The sequence below is a fragment of the Hakea prostrata genome, chromosome 2 (genome assembly GCF_041222555.1).
Source record: "Hakea prostrata isolate BN-2017 chromosome 2, UWA_Hpros_2, whole genome shotgun sequence".
NCBI lineage: Eukaryota > Viridiplantae > Streptophyta > Magnoliopsida > Proteales > Proteaceae > Hakea > Hakea prostrata.
The window spans coordinates 55,945,611-55,966,445 of NC_142601.1; the positions used below are offsets into that span (position 1 = coordinate 55,945,611).

At 38.2% G+C, this 20,835-nt stretch overlaps 2 protein-coding genes across 2 annotated transcripts; both read left to right on the plus strand.

The window, feature by feature from the left end:
* Positions 1 to 2,429: 2,429 nt before the first annotated feature.
* Positions 2,430 to 14,194, plus strand: ABCG32 (pleiotropic drug resistance 4). Its single transcript, XM_089145236.1, has 24 exons — positions 2,430 to 3,138; positions 3,501 to 3,621; positions 3,711 to 3,799; positions 3,882 to 3,966; positions 4,848 to 5,007; positions 5,148 to 5,224; positions 5,352 to 5,405; positions 6,641 to 6,731; positions 6,840 to 7,141; positions 7,221 to 7,502; positions 7,693 to 8,009; positions 8,097 to 8,257; positions 8,338 to 8,441; positions 8,781 to 8,940; positions 9,042 to 9,164; positions 9,256 to 9,350; positions 9,437 to 9,769; positions 9,846 to 10,136; positions 11,395 to 11,478; positions 11,605 to 11,738; positions 11,819 to 12,046; positions 12,606 to 12,777; positions 12,866 to 13,120; positions 13,523 to 14,194. Exons 1-24 carry the CDS (start codon positions 2,864 to 2,866, stop codon positions 13,793 to 13,795), a joined length of 4,266 nt encoding a protein of 1,421 aa, XP_089001362.1. The 5' UTR covers positions 2,430 to 2,863; the 3' UTR covers positions 13,796 to 14,194.
* Positions 14,195 to 14,340: 146 nt separating this feature from the next.
* Positions 14,341 to 19,154, plus strand: LOC149025036 (Pentatricopeptide repeat (PPR) superfamily protein). Its single transcript, XM_089145237.1, has one exon. It carries the CDS (start codon positions 14,390 to 14,392, stop codon positions 16,346 to 16,348), a length of 1,959 nt encoding a protein of 652 aa, XP_089001363.1. The 5' UTR covers positions 14,341 to 14,389; the 3' UTR covers positions 16,349 to 19,154.
* Positions 19,155 to 20,835: the final 1,681 nt, after the last annotated feature.

The window sequence follows — 20,835 nt, forward strand, 5'->3', positions numbered from 1 at the left end:
GCAAATTGCAATACCTTCACTCATTGGTGGAAATTCTTCTGAAAGCTGCCCCCCCTCTATCCTAAATTTAAATGTTTCTTTTGGCTTCTATTGAATGCAAGACTGTCAGATATAATAGTAAAACTGAAAATTTGAAAGAAGTTGCATGCTCGACTTTTCAATCTCCCACTCTTTTAAAATTCTTTGTTAATTTGTCAATGAAGTAAGTTAACTAAGGTTAATGGATATGTTGGGACTAATTTGAGATCTTTGATAGATATGAAGTCTGGTAGAATCTCTACGACAAAAAGATGTTTTTTTTTTGTGTGTAACCTGATTACTTGGTTTTCACATTGGATTCAGGCAATTTTGCTTGAGTGATATCACAATCTAAATATCCATTACAAATAGAATAGTTTGGCTAATATCCCTGTCTTAACTTTCAGACCTTGTTCGGCTGGAACCCTTATTGTTTGCTTGCTTTGCTGAATTAATGAGTTTACCAACCAAAAAGAAGAAAAAAAAGTGTCATTTAGACACTTATTTTTTTTCATTATTTGAAGTCCACATAAATGCACCCAGTTGACTTAGTAGATGATATACGAGTAAAGTATATTCAACCTTTGCCTCCCAAAAATAATAAGTACATATCGATATCTCATATTAGCCAAAGAAAAATGAAATTCGGACGCGACATTTGATTTAATGTCATATTAACATGTGGAATTAGACTTCAATGTTATGATGTAACTGCCTTGATTCACATCTCAATCTCCATAATTAATGTGATAAATAGTAGTTATGTGTTAATTAGTTTTTACATTGTAAAGGTATATGCATTATTATTGATCAAAAAATATATATATTCATTATTCTTGTCATATATGCACTTGTAATTTCTTGGCTGTTTTGATTGTATAAGAAAACTAAATACATGATTAAAAGAAACTCATTGTGAAGAAGAATTCATACAAAAGTTATGAGTTGGACAATAGCTACTCATTCATGAATCTTAGCCACAGCTAGAGCAGTTGCTTTAGCATAAAAGCTGTCATTGAATTAGCCAGAGACAAAAAAAAAAAATGAAATCCATATGCATATATTTATGAATCGATTGAATTCAATCTACTGTATGGAGTTCCACATAAACAAGTATGGCAGCAAGGACCCATTGAAATTGACAAGCTCCAAATCTTCAGGCTCTTATATGTATACATTTAATGTCCTCTCTCTCTTTCTCTCTCCCTCTAATTAAAAAAAAAAAACCCATTTTGTATAAAATCTTATAGTTGCATTATCAGGAGTGATGACCTAGTGGTTTCAAATTCACTCTCATGCGGTTTGGTAGTCTTCATGTTCAATTTATGCATCCTGTTTTTTTGCTAAAAAATAAAAATAAAAATAAAATAAAGGGTGGGTTGTGGTTGCCAGCATGGTTTGATCGTCAGTGGTGGAAAGCGATTTCCAATGGTGGAGAGGAGTTTTCGGCATAAGAAGAAGATGGGTGAATGGATAGACCGGTAAACGGATTGGATTCGGCTCGGATACACCAGTTCCGAATCCAAATCCAAATCCAAATCCGATTATCATCCTTTTTCAGAGGAAAAAAAAATGTTGAATAATTTACTCTATCCGGAAAATTATCCAATTTGATCAGCAATTATTCGAATCTGGTTGCTTAGCGGACAGATACAGATATATTCCGGTAAGAAAAATTTCGGATACGGATACCCTCAAACGAATTCGGAGGCAGATTTCGATTATCAATTTACAGGTCTATGAATGGATACCTAACTAAGGTATTTAGGTAATTTAAAAATCAAATAAGGACATATGCTTCAAATATAAGTAAGGGTATTTTGGTCATTTTACACGTCAAATTAACTCAAAATATAATTTTAGGTAACTTGTAATTTTGACTGTGGGTGCCATATAATTTATGAAGTAATAGCGGATGGTCAAGAGTTTTGTCCTAAATAAAGCGGGTGCCGTGTAATTTGTTCAAATAAAAAATAAAAAAAAATAAAAATTTAATCATGAAATTATTCTAAATGTGAATTATATGAAAACAATAAAAGTAAGGAATTCTTGAATTCAAACGACCTTTTTCCTCACAACTAACCCCCGACATGACACTTTTTTCTGCTGGAATGTGGGTTAGCGCGCGAACTAGTAAACTACTTTTACCTGAAACTTGAAAATGCTGTTTATCTACCCGTTAGACTACTAAACCCTGCTTTTCAACCGTTAAATACTTTTAAAAAAAATGCTAAACCTAGATTTTCGACCGTTTAATTCAAAATCCCTTTTCTCTCTTCCCTTTGTAATCCCCGCCTTTCTTCTTCTCATTAAAGGTTCAGAATCTTCCCAACTAACACATCATTTTAATGATCTTAAAAAGCATAGTAAACAGAGTGAGTGGAAAAAATTGCTAATTCTACACAATCTTCCAAAAACGTGAGGAGAAAACCACAGCCTTTTGTTGTGGTAGAAGAAAACCGCAGCAATCTGTCCATACTTTCTTTAAATCGTGAGAGACTAAGTGAGATTTCCGTTAAAGAAATTCAGGGAAAAGATAATAAAGCACAAGGGCTCACAGCGCCATTAATGCGAAGCTCAACAACCAGCTAGTGCTGCCTACCAAGTCGTTGGATTGATACACCCAAAAGCATTTTCTACAATTTTGTCCACCGCCGAAGCTCCTTCTCAATTATGTGTACTCACTTTCCCTTCTACTTCTACTTGTACTTCTAGTGACAAGTTAATTGTTGCCCTTCTTCTTATCTATATACCCTCATTAGGGTTTGGGTCACCACTATATCTTGCTTTGGCTTGGCTTTGCTTCATCTCTCCCTCTGCAGGAGATCCGTCGTCTAGAACCATTATGTGGGGTTCCTCTGAAAATGTGTTTGCGAGGTCGACTTCCTTCAGGGAAGACGAAGACGATGAGGAGGCCCTAAGGTGGGCTGCATTGGAGAGGTTGCCTACCTACAATCGAGTCCGCAGAGGCTTCTTCAGGAACATACTTGGTGAAGTTTCGGAGATTGAAGTGGGAAGGCTTCAACTCGAGGAACAGAAACTCGTGCTCGATCGTTTGGTCAATGCTGTCGATGAAGATGCCGAACACTTCTTCTTTAAGATGCGCCAGAGATTCGACGCGTAAGATTCTTAAATCTGTCTATAATATAATTCATTCATTCTATAAGCTAATACGCAGCTTGGGGTGGATTCTGGTTTCATGTCCATCTCTACATTATTTCTGCGTGTTGCGAGGTGGCCTTTTACATTTCTTTCTCTTTCACTTTCTTTTCTAAGCATAAGATTATCACCAACCTCTGGCTTGTCTGTCTTTCAATTCATCATCGGGTGCTTCTGGATACCTCATTGATGAATACTGTGTCCGTTGATCTCTGTGTTTTCCTTTCCTTCCAAAATCACATTTTTTTCAAACATAGTGAACTGGGGTAAATTTTTTGGGCATTATTTTGGTCACACTCTTTAAGTCTTTTGGGGTTTTGCAGAGTGGATCTGGAATTTCCAAAGATTGAGGTTCGGTTTCAGAATCTGAAAGTCGAAACATATGTTCGTACTGGAAGCAGAGCGTTACCAACTATTCCCAATTACATTTTGAATATGACTGAGGTAAGATTGGTAACTTATGCAAGTAAGTAGGGGTCTCATATTTGGCGGTTTTGAATTTTTTACTTGATTTTGGTTTGTTATTTGTCAAGGCTTTTCTAAGGCAATTGAGGATCTTTCCCGGAAAGAGGCAAAAACTGTCAATTCTAGATAATATTAGTGGCATTATTAGGCCTTCAAGGTAGGTCTAGCACTTCCTTTGATATCCGTTTGTGGAATTGGTATCAGATTCTTTTGAATGCTTATATTACCATTGGCTGTAGGTTGACACTACTATTAGGTCCTCCAAGCTCTGGAAAGACGACATTGCTTTTAGCGCTTGCTGGACGACTTGCAACCAGTTTGGAGGTACTAGATTTTGTTTGCTTTTTATTGGAAGTGAAGAGCATTTTTTTCTCCTGTTAGAGAGTTATTGTGTTAAAAGCTGAAAACCGGAAAAAATTACAGAGATAAAAGCAAACTCTACAAAGCCTGAGACAGCTGATATCCCAGCTTCTGTATGAGCATACTAACAACACCCTGCTACAAAGAGATATCAATTGAATTGGTTGTCATACCATATCAATTCAAATTTATAATTGCTAACTGGATCATAAATTGGAGATTTTGATAGAAGGATGAATTTTGTAGTGGGAAGGGTTTGAATCTAAGTTTAATTCTTATATAATTGATTTACAAGCAAGATGCATGAATATTGCAGAAACAGAAGTTTAGATGTTGAGAATTCTCTATTACTGCAGTGTCTAATGAGTTGGTCAGTTTTCCACTTTTGCACCCCTTGATGATGGAAATCTCTTGAAGTTGAAGTGTTGGTGGGTGACGAAGTGATCCGGTTCCTGGGTTTATTTGTGTTTCTATTTATTTGTCTTAAGCGATGGTAAAATCTTGTAGTGTCAGCGTGAAGACACACATCATTAGTCTAAGAGTGGACACCTCATACAAGAATGCTGAAAGTTAGGACCAACTCCAGTCCACCCTCAGGTTCCCTGAAAAGCAGGCTATTGCAGGGTTTTCAGGTCCATTCTATTTTTAATTGTTTTCTTCTCTAGAGAGATGGGACTTGTAGGACGAACTGGAAAGAGAGATATTCAGATTTAGATCTGAAACTTATCTTTCTCCTATATCATAAGTCCCTCAAAGTTGGACATACTCCTTAATAGGATAAGCATTTCCTACATTTGAATTTTATAATTGCTTATTACTCATTAATATGGTTGTTTTGCTTGAAGATGTCAGGCAAAATTAGTTACAATGGTCATGGTCTAAATGAGTTCGTTCCTCAGAGGACCTCTGCTTATGTTAGTCAAAACGATTGGCATGTGGCAGAGATGACAGTGAGGGAAACACTTGAGTTTGCTGGACGTTGTCAAGGTGTTGGGATCAAATATGGTATGCTCAAAGTTTATACACATTTTGTATTTACACCCTTAATTTGCATATGTAGAATTTTGTTTGTTTGTGTCTGTGTGCATGCATGTGTAGGCATGCACATGTGTGTTCTAAATACTTAAGGTAAAAAGCTGTTACAGATATGCTTATGGAGCTCTCTCGAAGAGAGAAGAATGCAGGAACTAAGCCTGATGAAGATCTTGACATATTCATGAAGGTAGATATTGTTAAGGAGAAGTGTGCCATTTCCCTTCCTCACCTGTCCAGAGTTTTCCATTTAAAATTTTTCTATCTCCTCAGTTACGCATATTTTTATGCTAGTATTACCTTGTTTCTTTGCATAGGCATTAGCTTTGGGGGGACAGAATAAAAACCTTGTTGTGGAGTACATTCTAAAGGTACCTCACTAGTATAATTTGAATATTTGTTGTTCTTAATATTGGTGGTGGCATTCCTCGTAGTTTCCTTTCTGTACGTGACATCTCTGTGAAGCATGATTTAGTTCACTTCTCAGTAGTTCCATTGTAGGAGTGAAAGCTTGATTATGTTGTAGGAAAGATATGCTCCTTTAGTTGTCACCTCTCATTTGCTTCATTAGGTTATTATTCTATTTATTGTGATGAAAACATGATGGAAATTTTAAGGTACTTTGAGAATGAGTTTGACAACTTCTTCATGTTTCCATGATGAAATGTTGATTCGTCCAATATTTGGTTCTTTTTCTTTCCACTTGCTCAACTATTTCTCATGTTGTCTCTTCAAAATCGAAATATGCTTATTGTGTCTGATCATTTTTATTTAGAGCTGATGTTAACTGTATTAACAGTCAAAACACACTCTGAAAATGATTCCGAGGTGTAAAAGCTGACTTAGAGCAAGATGCTCAAGGTTTCTTCAGATATCCCCTTTGAGTTGTTTCTAGCCTTATAAACCTTTGTGATATAACAAATAAATCCATATTGAACTTATGCAAATGTGATAAAAATATGGAAATACTTGAGGTTTTTCTGCAGAAGTGCAATTTGGCCATGTGGCTGACAAGGGAACACTTCATTTGAGCAATCCTGATGATCCTTATTTTGCGACAGTCTGGACTGTAACATGATCCCACAACATAACCTCATACTTTGAAGCTCACAGATGCAGAACAGGAAACATATGGCTTTATAGCGACTCCATACTTGTATTGGTGCTTGAACCATTTACAGGGTGGTCAGGTTATTCTAATTGGACAGGAGGGCTTTCAACTCTGTGTGTGCGTGTCTTTCCTGCTCTCTTGTTTTTCTACGTCGATCTACCTATTTATCTAGCACATAGATGGTACTGCATGTTACCAAAGAAATACTGAATCATTATTTGTGTTCACCTCTCACAATTGGATCTCAGCTCTTTAGTGCAAATTTCTCATGGTGTCAGTTAAACCCAGTTTTGGGCCTTTTCTGATTTAAAATCTATGGTCAGGAATGTCAGCTAGCAGCTGATTCTCTGGTCTTCTCCTGGTTTTAGATGTTTGATAAAGTTTGTAACATAATTATTTCCTCGAGTAATAGTGTATACAACAATATATTTTGCCTGTGCTTTTTCCTTTTGAGGTTCAAGCCGGTGCTATTTTTAATAGTTCTATTTGATGAAGATTTTAGGCTTGGACAATTGTGCTGATACACTGGTTGGTGATGAAATGCTCAAAGGAATCTCTGGAGGACAAAAGAAGAGGCTTACCACTGGTATGTATAATGCACATCCCCCCCTCCTTTTTCTCTCTCTTTTCACTTCTGTAGAGCTAAAGAGGTTTACTTGAGCTCCACCAATTGTACATGGGTGAATTTGGGCAGGTGAATTACTGATAGGTGCAGCTAGAGTGCTGTTCATGGATGAGATATCGACTGGGCTTGATAGTTCAACAACATATCAATTGGTCAAGTATCTCAGGCATTCAACCTGTGCTCTTGATGGGACAACCATTATTTCCCTGCTGCAACCAGCTCCGGAGACTTATGAGTTGTTTGATGATATTATTCTCTTATCTGAAGGCCAGATTGTATACCAGGGACCACGTGATGCTGTTCTTGACTTTTTTGCATTCATGGGTTATAGGTGTCCTGAGAGGAAAAATGTGGCAGACTTCTTGCAAGAAGTAAGCATTTTGTCAATATTTCTGCACCAGAATTATCTCTCAGTTTGATTTATTTATTTTTTCCAATATTCTCAAATAGGTCACGTCGAAGAAAGATCAAGAGCAGTATTGGTCTGTCCCAGGTCGTCCTTATCAGTACACAACTGTGAAAAAGTTTGCGGAAGCCTTCCGTTCATTTCGTGTTGGCAAAAATTTGTTGGATGAACTATCTGTTCCATTTGATAGGCGTTACAATCATCCGGCAGCTCTTTCAGTAACTAGTTATGGTGGAACAAGGGCTGAACTTCTCCAGACCAGCTTCTCTTGGCAGACACTTTTGATGAAGCAAAATTCTTTTATCTATGTTTTCAGATTTGTACAGGTACTGTTTTGATAACATTTATATGTTTTGTGAAACTTTGCAGAATAATTTCATCGTTTTACTTTTTTTCTTACTGGCAAAGACTTTATCTTTGTTTTTCCTTTGAATCATAGTCCAGAAAAAGTAGTGGTTGAGGTTTGAAGATTGTGGATCTTGATGCTGATATTGTGAGTACTATGTTCTTTTGCAGCTTCTCATTATTGCTCTCATCACGATGACAGTATTTTTTCGGACAACAATGCACCATAACACAGTTTATGATGGAGGCTTATATCTTGGGGCTTTGTACTTTTCCATTGTTATTATATTATTTAATGGATTTACAGAGGTTTCTATGTTGGTAGCCAAGCTTCCAGTGCTTTACAAGCATAGAGACTTGCATTTCTATCCATGTTGGGTTTATACACTTCCTTCTTGGGTTTTAAGCATTCCAATTTCACTTATAGAGACTAGTATGTGGGTGGCGGTTACATACTACGTAGTTGGATTTGATCCACAAGTAAGTAGGTAAAAATCATTCTTATACTCCAGAGATATTTCTATGTTAGGTTTGATGTCTGACTTGGTTCATTTGGTTTATGTAATGATCTGCAGATTCCTTGAGCATTTTCTGTTGCTGTTCTTCTTGCACCAAATGTCCACGGCACTATTCCGTCTTATGGCCTCATTGGGTCGAAATATGATAGTTGCAAACACCTTTGGATCATTTGCAATGCTGGTTGTCATGGCTCTAGGCGGTTACATCATTTCTAAAGGTCAAACTTTAGTAACAGCATTGTCTATCTTTAATAGCTATAGTGATATCTGTTGGTTTATACTTTAATAATTGTTACAGATAGCATCCCTAGTTGGTGGATCTGGGGTTACTGGTTTTCTCCTTTAATGTATGCTCAAACTGCTGCTTCTGTAAATGAATTTCATGGGAATTCCTGGAACAAGGTACTGTCAACTTTGGCCTAATTAGTCAATAATTTTATTCCCTTCACTTCTAATTAGGAATATTTGCCCTAACCTAGCTTGGTGTCTTGATGTACTATGTAATCCTTGTCACCTACTGGAAATTATGTCATTAATTTGTTATCTTACTATAGCTTCATATTTTTAAATCTAATTTCACCTTAATTTTTTCTCAAGCCACAGTCGTATCCTCTATCTAATCAAATTTTCCTTAATCTTTTCTCAAGCCACAGTCGTATCCTCTATTTAATCAAATTTTCCTTCTGCGTGGAACTTAATTTCTTTTTCTGCTATTTGCTTTTTATTCTGTGGCTGTTACAGAGAGCTGGTACCAACCCTAATATATCATTGGGTGAGGTATTATTGAAGTCACGCAGTATATTTACAGAGAAGTATTGGTATTGGATTGGTGTTGGTGCTTTGCTCGGGTATACAATTTTATTTAATATCCTCTTCACATACTTCTTGACTTACCTAAATCGTAAGATCTCTTACTCATATGTATACATATTTTTAAAGCAGAATATATTCCATCTGCTTAAGTTGATTTCAATGTAAGACCACATTTCAATTTCTGTGCAGCTCTAGAGAAGCGGCAGGCTGTTGTCTCTAAGGAGGAGAGCCAAGAGAGGGACCAAAGGGGGAAAGGGGAACCTGCTATCATTGAGCTGAGAGAGTATTTGCAGCACTCGTTCTCTTATACTGGTTAGTAAGATTATTTCTTCAGATGATTCTGTTTGTTCTTCCTTAGCACAGCTCAATGTTGGCATTCAATTTCCAAAAAATGTTTCCGCAGGAAGGAATGGTAAAGAGCAAAAAGGCATGGTTCTTCCTTTTCAGCCTCTTTCAATGGCTTTCAGAAATATAAGTTACTATGTTGATGTGTCTGTGGTACGTTTAATGAGTATCTTGCATGGCATTTTTTTTTTGTAACAATTGTTTTTGGTATATCTATCTCTTACCTGAGACTGCTGCAGGAATTGAAGCAGCAAGGCATACTGGAAGACAAAATGCAGCTGTTGGTCAATGTCACTGGAGCATTTAGGCCAGGGGTACTCACTGCTTTGGTCGGAGTCAGTGGTGCTGGTAAAACTACCCTCATGGATGTTTTAGCTGGTAGAAAAACCGGCGGGCTCATAGAAGGAAGTATTTACATTAATGGTTATCCCAAAAGGCAAGAAACATTTGCAAGGATATCTGGATACTGTGAGCAGAGTGATGTCCATTCCCCCTGCTTAACTGTTCGTGAGTCACTTATTTACTCTGCGTCACTTCGGTTACCTTCTCATGTTGACCTAGAGACACAAAGGGTAAGAGTTAAAACATAATTGGATGATTTTGTCTTAGTCTGGGGGATTTCTCTGATCATGATCTGATGGAATACAGGCTTTTGTGGAAGAGGTGATGCAACTTGTAGAACTCACTCCATTGAGTGGGGCCCTGATAGGTCTACCAGGGATTGATGGGTTGTCTACAGAGCAACGGAAAAGGTTGACAATTGCCATAGAACTCGTTGCCAATCCTTCTATTGTCTTTATGGATGAACCAACTTCAGGATTGGATGCCAGAGCTGCAGCCATTGTAATGCGGACTGTGAGGAATATTGTCAATACTGGACGGACAATTGTGTGCACAATCCATCAGCCAAGCATTGACATTTTTGAATCTTTTGATGAGGTTTTCCTCTCTTCACCTATTAATTTGAGTAAACCCATGGAATAAGCTTTTAGCTTCTCTCCCAAAGTTTTCACTCAGAGAAATTCTTCCATGTTGAGATGGCTTCAAGGTGATGGTATATCTAGATGCTTTTCAGTGTTGCTTTAGGTATATCATCGATTGATTACCATTGAACACAGCAAGACACCCCCTTAAAAGCAGTTGGAAAGTGAACCTGTTGTGTTTAGAGGAACCCAGGGGAGGGATTCTAATGGGCATTGCTATCTTTTTCCTTCCTTCTCTTTTGCTGGTAGAATTTAGTCATTATTTGACAAGTTCCCATTGAAATAGGATCTACACAAGGAAAAGCACTTGCCATTCATTGGTTATTATACTGTACATTGGACATGTAAAAACAGGATCTCTGCCTATTTCCATAGACTCAGATCCAATGCCAACATTATGTAGCAAGCTGTTACTCATCACCACCCACACGCTGAATCCAAATATAATTGATCTCTTTCAAAAAAGTTTCAAGGAACATTGCATATTATGGTATCCAAATTTCATACAAATGCCAGAGCTCCTTTATGGCATGGCTATTCCTTCTCTTTGGAGAATGAGATCTACTAAGTTATTGCTGATGAGCTTGCAGGGGTAATGTGGATAGGCAATCTTAGTATATGGGCCTCTACCTTATTGTGTCATCACTGTCAGTTTTGGTCTGCTGTTCTACTTAGCTCAGCTCAGCTTATCCTGACTAAATGGGCTTCAGCCTTATCCCAACTAAATGGTCTTCGACCTCTCATGTGCACACTGATCATTTAGCTCTCTTCTACATTACTTTTTGAATGTTTTGAAAATATTCTTCCCAAGTCCATGAGCCCTATTTTTCATGGCTTTACCAAGTCCAGCATCTTCTGTCCATATGGATACTAACAACCCCAGAAATAGGTTAATTGTTAGCTCCTGGGGTCTCAGCCCTCCTCTGTATCCCCCCTCTTAAAGCCTTGTGCTGCCCCCCCCCCCCCTCTTTCATCTCCTTTGTATTTTCTTCGTTGCTTTAATATTATTATCCATTCATCCAAAATATATATATATATATATATATATATCCACAAAGATCCATGTAACATAGAATTGAATTCTATTACATAGTCTCTGTAACATGCTTTCTTGGGTTTCTACATTTTAGACTCATTCGTTCTTCTGAAAGTTTCCAGTGTTTTCTGTCACTTTTATTGTCCATCTTCTCTCTTATCTCATTTATTATCTGCAGCTTTTACTTATGAAGCGTGGAGGAGAGCTCATTTATGCTGGTCCACTGGGAACCAAATCCTACAAGCTTATTAAATATTTTGAGGTCAGGGTTGTGCTTTTCCTGTCTCTGATAATGTACTCCGTCAGTCTCACAAATAATGCTGATAGCTAAGATGTTATTTACCCACCCTCTGTGTTATTGACATGCATTATGTACCTCTGCTACTAGGCAATTGAAGGAGTGCATAAGATTAGGCCAGGTTATAACCCTGCTACATGGATGCTGGAGGTTACTTCCACATCTGAAGAAAGTCGGATTGGTATAGATTTTGCTGAAGTTTATCGAAGATCTAACCTATTCCGGTACGTATCATTTCTTTGGGACTGCTGGTGATTCAGATTGCTCAAAGTTATTCTAAATCTGATATTCTCTGTTTTTTCAGGCTGAACAGTGAGTTGGTTGAAAACCTTAGTAAACCAAATACTGATTCAAAAGATTTAAGCTTTCCGAGGAAATATTCTCAGTCATTTTTCACACAGTTTGTAGCTTGTCTTTGGAAGCAAAATCTGTCCTATTGGAGAAATCCCCAATACACAGCTGTTCGTTTTTTCTACACCGTCATAATTTCTTTGATGTTTGGAACAATTTGTTGGAAGTTTGGTTCCAAAAGGTTGGTTTGGAACATCTTTCTCATCCCTTCAAATTTTTGTGGTGGCCCTTTTTTTGGTTGTTTGGTTTGTTATTTTTTAAAATTTTTATTTTCTTTATATATCAGTTGTGTGAAGAAATCACTTAAGGCAAGAATGAATCTTAGGGTTCTCTCCAAATAGGCTTGGTTCAATGTCACATGCATGTCTCCATAATTGAAGTGTTTTTATGTATAATATCCATCGTAGTGTATTACATAATTTACGTTGATATATTCTGTAATCAATAAGAGGCTAAAAGCCAAATGAAGAAGCATACAGCCAAGACAATAATGTTCATTCAATAGTTAATTTTCAGCATAGGAATCTCTTGCTCATTCAGGGTTGTTCCTAAACATTTACCATGTAGCAAAGATTTCTCTGATCTTGTTTAATCACCTCGTACAATAAGAGATTGTGTGATTGACAGAGTAATGCATTTTTGTTATTACTTTCAAAACTTTTCTCTTTTGGACCTGGTCTCTTCGTATTTTTGCTCTTTTTGTACATTATAGCATTTTTTGTTTCTTCTCAATTTTACAGGGAGACCAATCAGGATATCTTTAATGCCATGGGGTCCATGTATGCAGCAATCCTCTTTATTGGGATTACTAATGCCACTGCTGTTCAACCTGTGGTATCTATTGAAAGGTTTGTTTCATACAGAGAGAGAGCGGCAGGGATGTATTCAGCTCTTCCTTTTGCATTTGCCCAGGTCTCTTTTTTTGCGTACCTTTTAGCAGTTTGTTTGTTTATAAACCACAGTTTTCAATGGCTAATATGCAGGGGTCTCTTGTCAACAGGTTGCCATTGAGTTACCTTATGTGTTTGTGCAAACACTAATTTATGGCAGTATATTCTATTCACTGGCTTCATTTGAGTGGCGCCTATGGAAGTTCATTTGGTACATATTCTTTATGTACTTCACTTTGTTATATTTCACATACTACGGGATGATGACAACTTCAATCACACCCAATCATAACGTAGCGGCAATCATATCTGCACCATTTTACATGATGTGGAACCTATTCAGCGGTTTCATGATTCCTCGCAAGGTAATGAAATGATTGCTTACAGTATCTGCTTTCTACCTTTTTAATCAATAATTTCTTGTTGACTGGTTTCCATGGGAGGAAGAATTGCTAGGAATATGGTGCAGCATGTGTCTGTTCTTGACATGTTTCAAATGGAAGAGTTGGGAGCATTCATTGTAGGCCATCACTTGAATTTTGCTGCATCCAGTTACAGCTTAATTGGATGCCCTTAACCATCTGATTCATCGAGTAATGACCTGGAGATCCCCAGGGCATGCTCACTGTTGAAGTTCTCATTTGAATAATTTCTGGATGTTAATGCATTAATAAGGACACAGAATTCTACTGCATTTCAGAATTGCTCGTTCTGCCAAAGAAAGCTGTTACAGTTTTCTGTTACATTCTTTTGTTCTCCTTTTGCAGCGGATACCTATCTGGTGGAGATGGTACTACTGGGCAAACCCCATAGCCTGGAGTCTTTATGGCCTTTTGACATCTCAATATGGTGATGTTTATGAACTCATGAAGCTTACTGGCACGGACCAATCTGTTCCCATAAAACAGTTTCTTGAAGATCAATTTGGCTACAGGCATGATTTCTTGGGGATTGCCGGCATTGTTGTGGCTGGCTTTGGTGTTTTGTTTGCAATGATTTTCGCTTTTGCTATCAAATCCTTCAACTTCCAAAAGAGATGACAAAATGGAGTCCTAAGGATTGTTATGTATACTAGATTAGTAAAAGAATTGCAACCTGGCAGATATGAAATACAAGTTCATTCTTCATAAGTCCACAACCAGTGTCATACTACATATATGTATAGAAAGATATTTTTATCTGTATAATGGAACTACTTGTTATTGATTCCTAGAATGAAAGGATAATATCTTTTTGGCAACCCCAATTGTGACACCATCTACAGTGTATGATCCTTGCATTAAGCCATGGGTGACTTGATGCAACCTGGTTCTCTTTATGCAGACTGCAGTTCACATAGCATTGGATTCTCAGTTTCCTCAGGAACCTTTTTAAATGAGTTTACGGGCACTTGACCACATTCTCAGGGGATTGCTGTCACATATAATTTAAATATAGGGTGAAATTTCGCACCTGGTTCGAAGGATATTCGAACTTTGACCTCCTACTTGAAGAATCTTACAGTGGAGCTTTCTGTTTCTCTGTATAGTCATAAGCTGTCTAGTGTCTAGGGTTGGTGGGAAAAGAATCTTACACAAGAGGGTAAAAAGTAAGCTATAATTTACCAAAAAGAAAAAGAAACAAGTTAGCTATAAATGCCTATAATAGGATACCATTGGCTGCCTGGTCGCGTAACACCTGCGCAGCACGGAATCGAAGAGAAAAATGGGTTCATAATCCATTACGACATCGAAAGAGAGAACTCCATGATTCCATTTGTGCGTCTTCTTGCGTTAACCCTTTCCGTCCGCACCAGAGGAGGCCATGGCCTCTCGATCATCCCTGCTCAGAGGTTCTTCTCTCATCAACCATGGCTTTCAGTTCCAGGAAATCCCATCATTAAGTGGCCCGGACAAGTACAGCCCCAACTGGAGCTTCGCCCACCAATGGCTTCCTTCCCACAACAGGCAGATGAAGAAGAAGAAGAAGAAGCAGTGGCCCAAAACCCTACTAACCTTTTCCAGAGGAACTGTGCCACCATCTCTGAACTCCTCCGTAACCACACGCTCTCGGGTCCGACCCTCGAAGCTGCCTTGGATCAAACTTCGATTAAACCATGTTCAGTTCTGTTGCAAACAATCTTCCAGCACTTTGACTCCTCCCCTAAACCCCTCTTCACTGTTTATCTTTGGGCCCAGAAACAACCTTCTTTCCATTCTACACCTCCCCTCTTCAACTCCATGATCGATATCCTCGGCAAGGCTAGACTATTCGACCTTGCTTGGTCCCTCTTGCTCGATCGCTTACGCACCAACAGTGACGCTACCTCCTCATTGATCTCCGCCGACACCTTCGCGGTACTCATCAGACGCTATTCCCGAGCAGGTATGCCCCTCTCTTCCATTAGAACCTTCGAATTTGTCCGTAGCTTAGACCCATCTGATGGTGGTTACAGCTCCAATTTGGATTTGTTGGAGATTCTCTTGGATTCTCTTTGCAAGGAAGGACATGTGAGGGTCGCTTCTGAGTATCTTGATCGGAGCAGGGAATTGAAACCAGGTTGGGTTCTTCCCATTCGTGTTTATAATATTCTCCTCAACGGTTGGTTCCGCTCCAGGAAGCTCAAACGGGCGGAGCGGCTTTGGGAGGAGATGAGGAGGGAAAATGTGTGTCCAACTATTGTGACTTACGGAACCCTTGTGGAAGGATATTGCAGAATGCGACGAGTGGAAAAGGCTATGGAATTGGTTGATGAAATGCGAAAGGAGGGAATTGAACCCAATGCTATCGTCTACAATCCTATTGTGGACGCTTTGGGAGAAGCTGGAAGGTTTAAGGAAGCTTTGAGCATGATGGAACGCTTCCTGGTTTCAGATTCCGGGCCTACCATCTCCACATACAATTCTTTGGTCAAGGGTTTCTGCAAGGCCGGGGACCTTGTTGGGGCAAGTCGGATACTTAAAATGATGATTAGTAGGGGTTTCACCCCAACTCCCACGACTTACAACTACTTCTTTCGTCACTTCTCAAAATTTGGGAAGATTGACGAGGGGATGAATCTTTACACGAAAATGCTTGAATCTGGTTATGTACCAGACAGACTTACCTACCACCAGTTGATCAAGATGCTGTGCGAGCAAGAGAGAGTGGATTTAGCAGTGCAGGTTAGCAAGGAAATGAGAGTGAGAGGGATAGATTTAGACCTTGCCGTAAGCACCATGTTGCTCCATTTGCTCTTGAAATTGCATAGATTCGATGACGCTTGTGAAGTGTTTGAAGATATGCTCCGGAGGGGTATTGTGCCTCAGTACCTTACTTATCGAAAGCTGACTGAAGGACTGAAGAAATTTGGGATGGCTGAGAGGGCCCGGAAACTGTCTGATCAAATGACTTCTCTTCCGCATTCAACAAAATTGCCAGACACGTATAAAGAAGGAGATGTGGCTCGTGAGTTGAGATCATCCATAATGAAGAAAGCCCAAGCAATGTCAGATATTCTGAAGACCTGTAAGGATCCTAAGGAATTAAGTAATCTTAGGAGTTCACAGCAAAATGTATTAGCTAATGCTAACCGCTTGGTGGAGAATATAAGGAGGAAAGCTAATGGGTTGTGAAGCTATGGGTATTTCAGGTCATGGAAATCTGGTTCATGGATGTCTCCTAATTGGATTGCTTAAGGTCTTCAATTCTTTTGGCGAAGTCACCCAAACCACATGAGGTGAGGAGGAATCCTGGAAAATGGCGATTTCTGTGCAACTGACCCATATTCCAAACAGAAAAAGGATATCTGGGAGAAGTCATTTGAGGGGCTTCACCTGGGAGCATTGCAAGTACAACTTGGTTTCAACTGAAGAATAGGTGCTACCTGGGTTCTACAAGTACCATGAAACTGAACTTGAAGGAACTTCTGACAAATGGTATGGTACCATCAGCTAATGCTGTTTCTTCTTCCCATACCCAAATAATTATTTTTGGGCAGATTTTGGGGCTTTTGTAGGCCAAATAAGAGCTGTTATGGGGACTTCTTTTTTCATCAACTCAAAGGGATTGATATATCACATGAATGACCAAGATATTGTATGTGCAAGTGCAAATGTAGCTTTTGATTCTAGTTCAGTGAAACTGTATTTGCTTGTCCTCATCAAGATCTAATGGGGCCAAAAGATATTCTGCATAATCTTTTATTTGGAAGTGTTGAAGTATCTTGTAAAATGAGGTCTTTTGCAAACATAAATAGTAAGCCGTCTTCATCTGGTTCATGTCAAATGTGATCTTTGACTGGTAGAAACTTCTGGGGTGGTTTTGAAGTGTTAAAAATTTTAGCTGTGTCAAGACTCGAGTGTCTTAGTGTTCAATAATTTTGAATAAAAGCCCATGAGTCACTAGTGAATTATATCTTTTGTCAGCCCATACTGGAAACACTTTAGAGAAAGTGTCTTTCTTTTAACTGTGTGGCTGTGTTAATGTGGCTGATTTCAATTCAATTTGCAAAAGCTGCTGAACCTGTCTCCAGCCAGTGGCAGCCTGTATAGCACCTTTTTTTTTTGGATTTCATGTTGGAGCCATGGTCATTGTTACATTTTCTATTTGGATTGTGAGAAACTAATTTTGCCTGATTCCCTGCAGAATATATGAATTTGGTGCCTACATTTCAATAGTTTGAGGTTCTTTGGTATCCAAAATTGAGAACCTTTCAACAAAACTGAAAAACCCTTAACCTCGAATGAAACCTTTGAGCAGTCTAACCCTTCAATTCACCTCTTCACCATCCCTACACATGATGAAACTTGAAACCATAAACTCCCTTACGTTGTAATACCTGCAGATCACTTTTATGAACTTCCCCTTATTCGATCCTCTTTGTTATTGATTTGGTGTGCTTCAAGCTCAGATGCTGTAGTTCTTTGCATTTGCATTCTTGCATGGTGTTGCCTTTGCACTTTCTATGGTCCGCTAGTACAAAGCTTGAATCTCTTTAGTGTTACATTGCACATGAATACTTATTCAAATAGAATACTGTGGTGGTTTCAGTTTGATTACTTCTTCCTTTGTGTTTGTACTTTCTCCTGTTGTTCTTTTTCTCCTTTTGAATTGTAAAGGTGTTGTCTTAATAATGGCCGGATGAGTATAGTGATAGTCTAGTGATAGTTGTAGTTATGTTGTTTAATTTCTGTTTGAGATTGGGATTTTCTGATCTTACCCCTTTTTGAAGGGAGTTGTCGTCCATTTACTTGATTTGTGTATGTATGGAAGACCTTGGATTTGGAGATGCTGATTGGTTAACTTAATGTGCTTATGTTTTGTTGAACCCCTTTTTTTTTTTCTTTTGACAATGTGAAATTTGGTTTGTATTTATGAGTTTTGTTTTGAATAAAGTCCAGTTCTACGTCTTGATTAAGTTATTCACTTTCTCTCACTCTGGTTCATTGCCATGGATATGTTGCAAAGTGAAGTGTATACATACAGGCCTTGAGAAACAATCAATGCAGAAGGTGGAAAGCTAGATTGGAAGGTTTTTGGAAGCAGGGGCTTATAAATTGGAGCATTATTGTTGCTTGATTTGGGCGGTAAGAACCTCTACCCCAGTTGACTTGAGTCCCATAACTCGTGTTGTAAGGTTCATAGCAAGACTCAAATTGGATATCAGCAGCCAAGCTTGGTTTTCTAGAGAAATGATCAATTTGTTACCTGAGATATTGGAGCCATCTGTTGTGATCTTAACAACAGTAGATCTTGCAAGTTTACGCTTGAAATGCTACCTTGAGAGGTGCTGAACTTTCCATTAATTAATATTCTGTCACCCAAGCACAAAAAACTGCTGCTGCTGCTGGAGTCCATAATAGAGTTAAATTTGCATACGGATCACTTTCAGTTGATTTGTTGTTAATGCTTTATATGTTTGAGCCAAACCTAACCCAGATCTTGAGTCTCAAATCTGTCGAACTTAGAACACAGTGGAGTTGCTTGTGTGGTTTGAGTTCATGGAGGTTGTCTTATTCAACTATTTTTAAACTTTTTGGGCATTGGTAGGCCAACAATAATCACGATCCACAACAAAAGTGATTCTCCCAATTGATGGGCTTCGGGCACTGATTGATCATTTGCTCCTCCATTACCACAATCGAAATTTTTGAAAAGAAAGAAAATGATGATGAAGGTGAACCCCACAACCTAATAATGACTAATCATTCCTTTTGAACTTTGCCCAGTGCTGGATAGTAAAGGGCTTCTGTATCACTAATCAAGTTCCCAATCAATATCAGCAGCCGAAGGCCACTAGCAGGGAGACAATCTTTCCAATCATGATCACTAATCCAACTTCATTTCACGGCGACATATATGCGCTAATTGTCAAATCCCTGAAGGTCCCACTTGCAAGTGATAATGGTGATCTTGTGCTATAGGGAAGAAAAAAGGGGAAAAAGGTATGCAATGAGTACCTATCAATGTTTAATCAAACAAATTAAAAGTTTGAGTTGCCCTTCAGTCCTTACACATTGGATGATGAGATAGAGAATACATATTTTTACCAGAATGTCTGGATATTTTGGAATTTGATTTTTTGTTGCTAATTTTCTTCTTAATTGGATTGGATAGGGAAGGAAGATGCCTAAGTTGTGGCTGATCACTAATGATGAAGTTTAAGAGTGTAAGTTTGGTCTTGATGATCTGAATTTAGCTCCAGAGTTCAGCCTAAGTAAGGTTTAGGTTGAGAAATCCAAACTCTAGAGCAAGTTGAGATTGAGAATTTCAGATTTAAGAACTCTAGTCGAACCGAACCAAGATTGAGGTCTTCGCATGCTAGGCCAAGGATAACCCGATCGTGTCTTTTGTCTCATGCTTGTTCTTCTTTTTCGTAATATCTCTCTCTCTCCCCCCTCCTCCTCCCAATTGGCCAACTTGTGCATCTCCTCTCCCTCTTCATGGTCAAGGCAAATCAAAGTCAGATTAGTTCACCTGACTTTGTAATTGCAGATGTGATAAAGCTCATCTGCCTAGGATTTCAAATATAAGATCACATCACAATGGATGAAGCATTCTTTCACACTTGAAGCTTTTATCACAAGATTAGTTGTTTTGTTATCAATTTTACATGTTCAAAGTTTTTCAATGCTTGATTTTCAATAGAAACAACATTTGACAAAATATCAACATGTAAAGTGTTTTCCCATTCTAAAATTTTAAGATATCATAATATTTTTAATCATATTTACTCATAGAGAATAAGATCTAAAAGATTTCGTACGCGTGTGCATAGGGGCATGCGTGTTTTGACTATATGGAAGGAATTTAATCTTTTGAATTTTTAAAACCCTAGAAGAGACAAAGAAAGAGGGAGATGAGTTGAGCATATCGTGAATGCAAGCGTGTGGAATGAGGATGAGAAGCTGACAACGAAATATGAGAATATAGGACAAAGGATGATATAATGGAAATCCAAGTTGGACTAATCACTCTTTCAATTTTGGACATTAAGATTAAGACATTCTCTTATGCTAATAGCATCATTCTTTTATAAATGGCCAATGGAAGAAGCAGCAGCAAAAAAAGAAGAAGAAAAAGAACAACAACAACATTTTTCCACAAAAGCTGGCTAAGTTCATTTGGAAAAAGTTAGGAAGCTAAAGCAGCCAAAGCAAATTAACCATCCAGCAAGAAGCCAGCATAGTAAAGACTAGAAAATCAGATTTGTAATCACTAAAACCACTTGTGTTCAACCAACTTTTGAAAATTTGATATCAGGCTCTTTACATTCTACTTGTACATTAGGGTTTCAAGAATTGGAATTGGATTGGTTGGTTTGACTTTTTTAATCAATACTAAACCATGAAAACCCTAAAAAAGCCCAAAAAGAAGAAGGATTTGAAAGCTGGTTTAACCTTTTTCAATATTGGTGTTTTTAATTCCAATGTGCATGCATCAAATTTGTTGTTTCATGAAACTATAGAGACCTCAATCACATACCTTAAGATCTTACATCATTATCTCTTCTACTTAAGTTCTTAGTGGCTTGAATGGTCTGGTCTAGTCTGGTCTGGTCTGGTTCAGTTCAACCCAAGTGAACCAATCTAATTTTCTACATCACCCATCTGGTGGCACA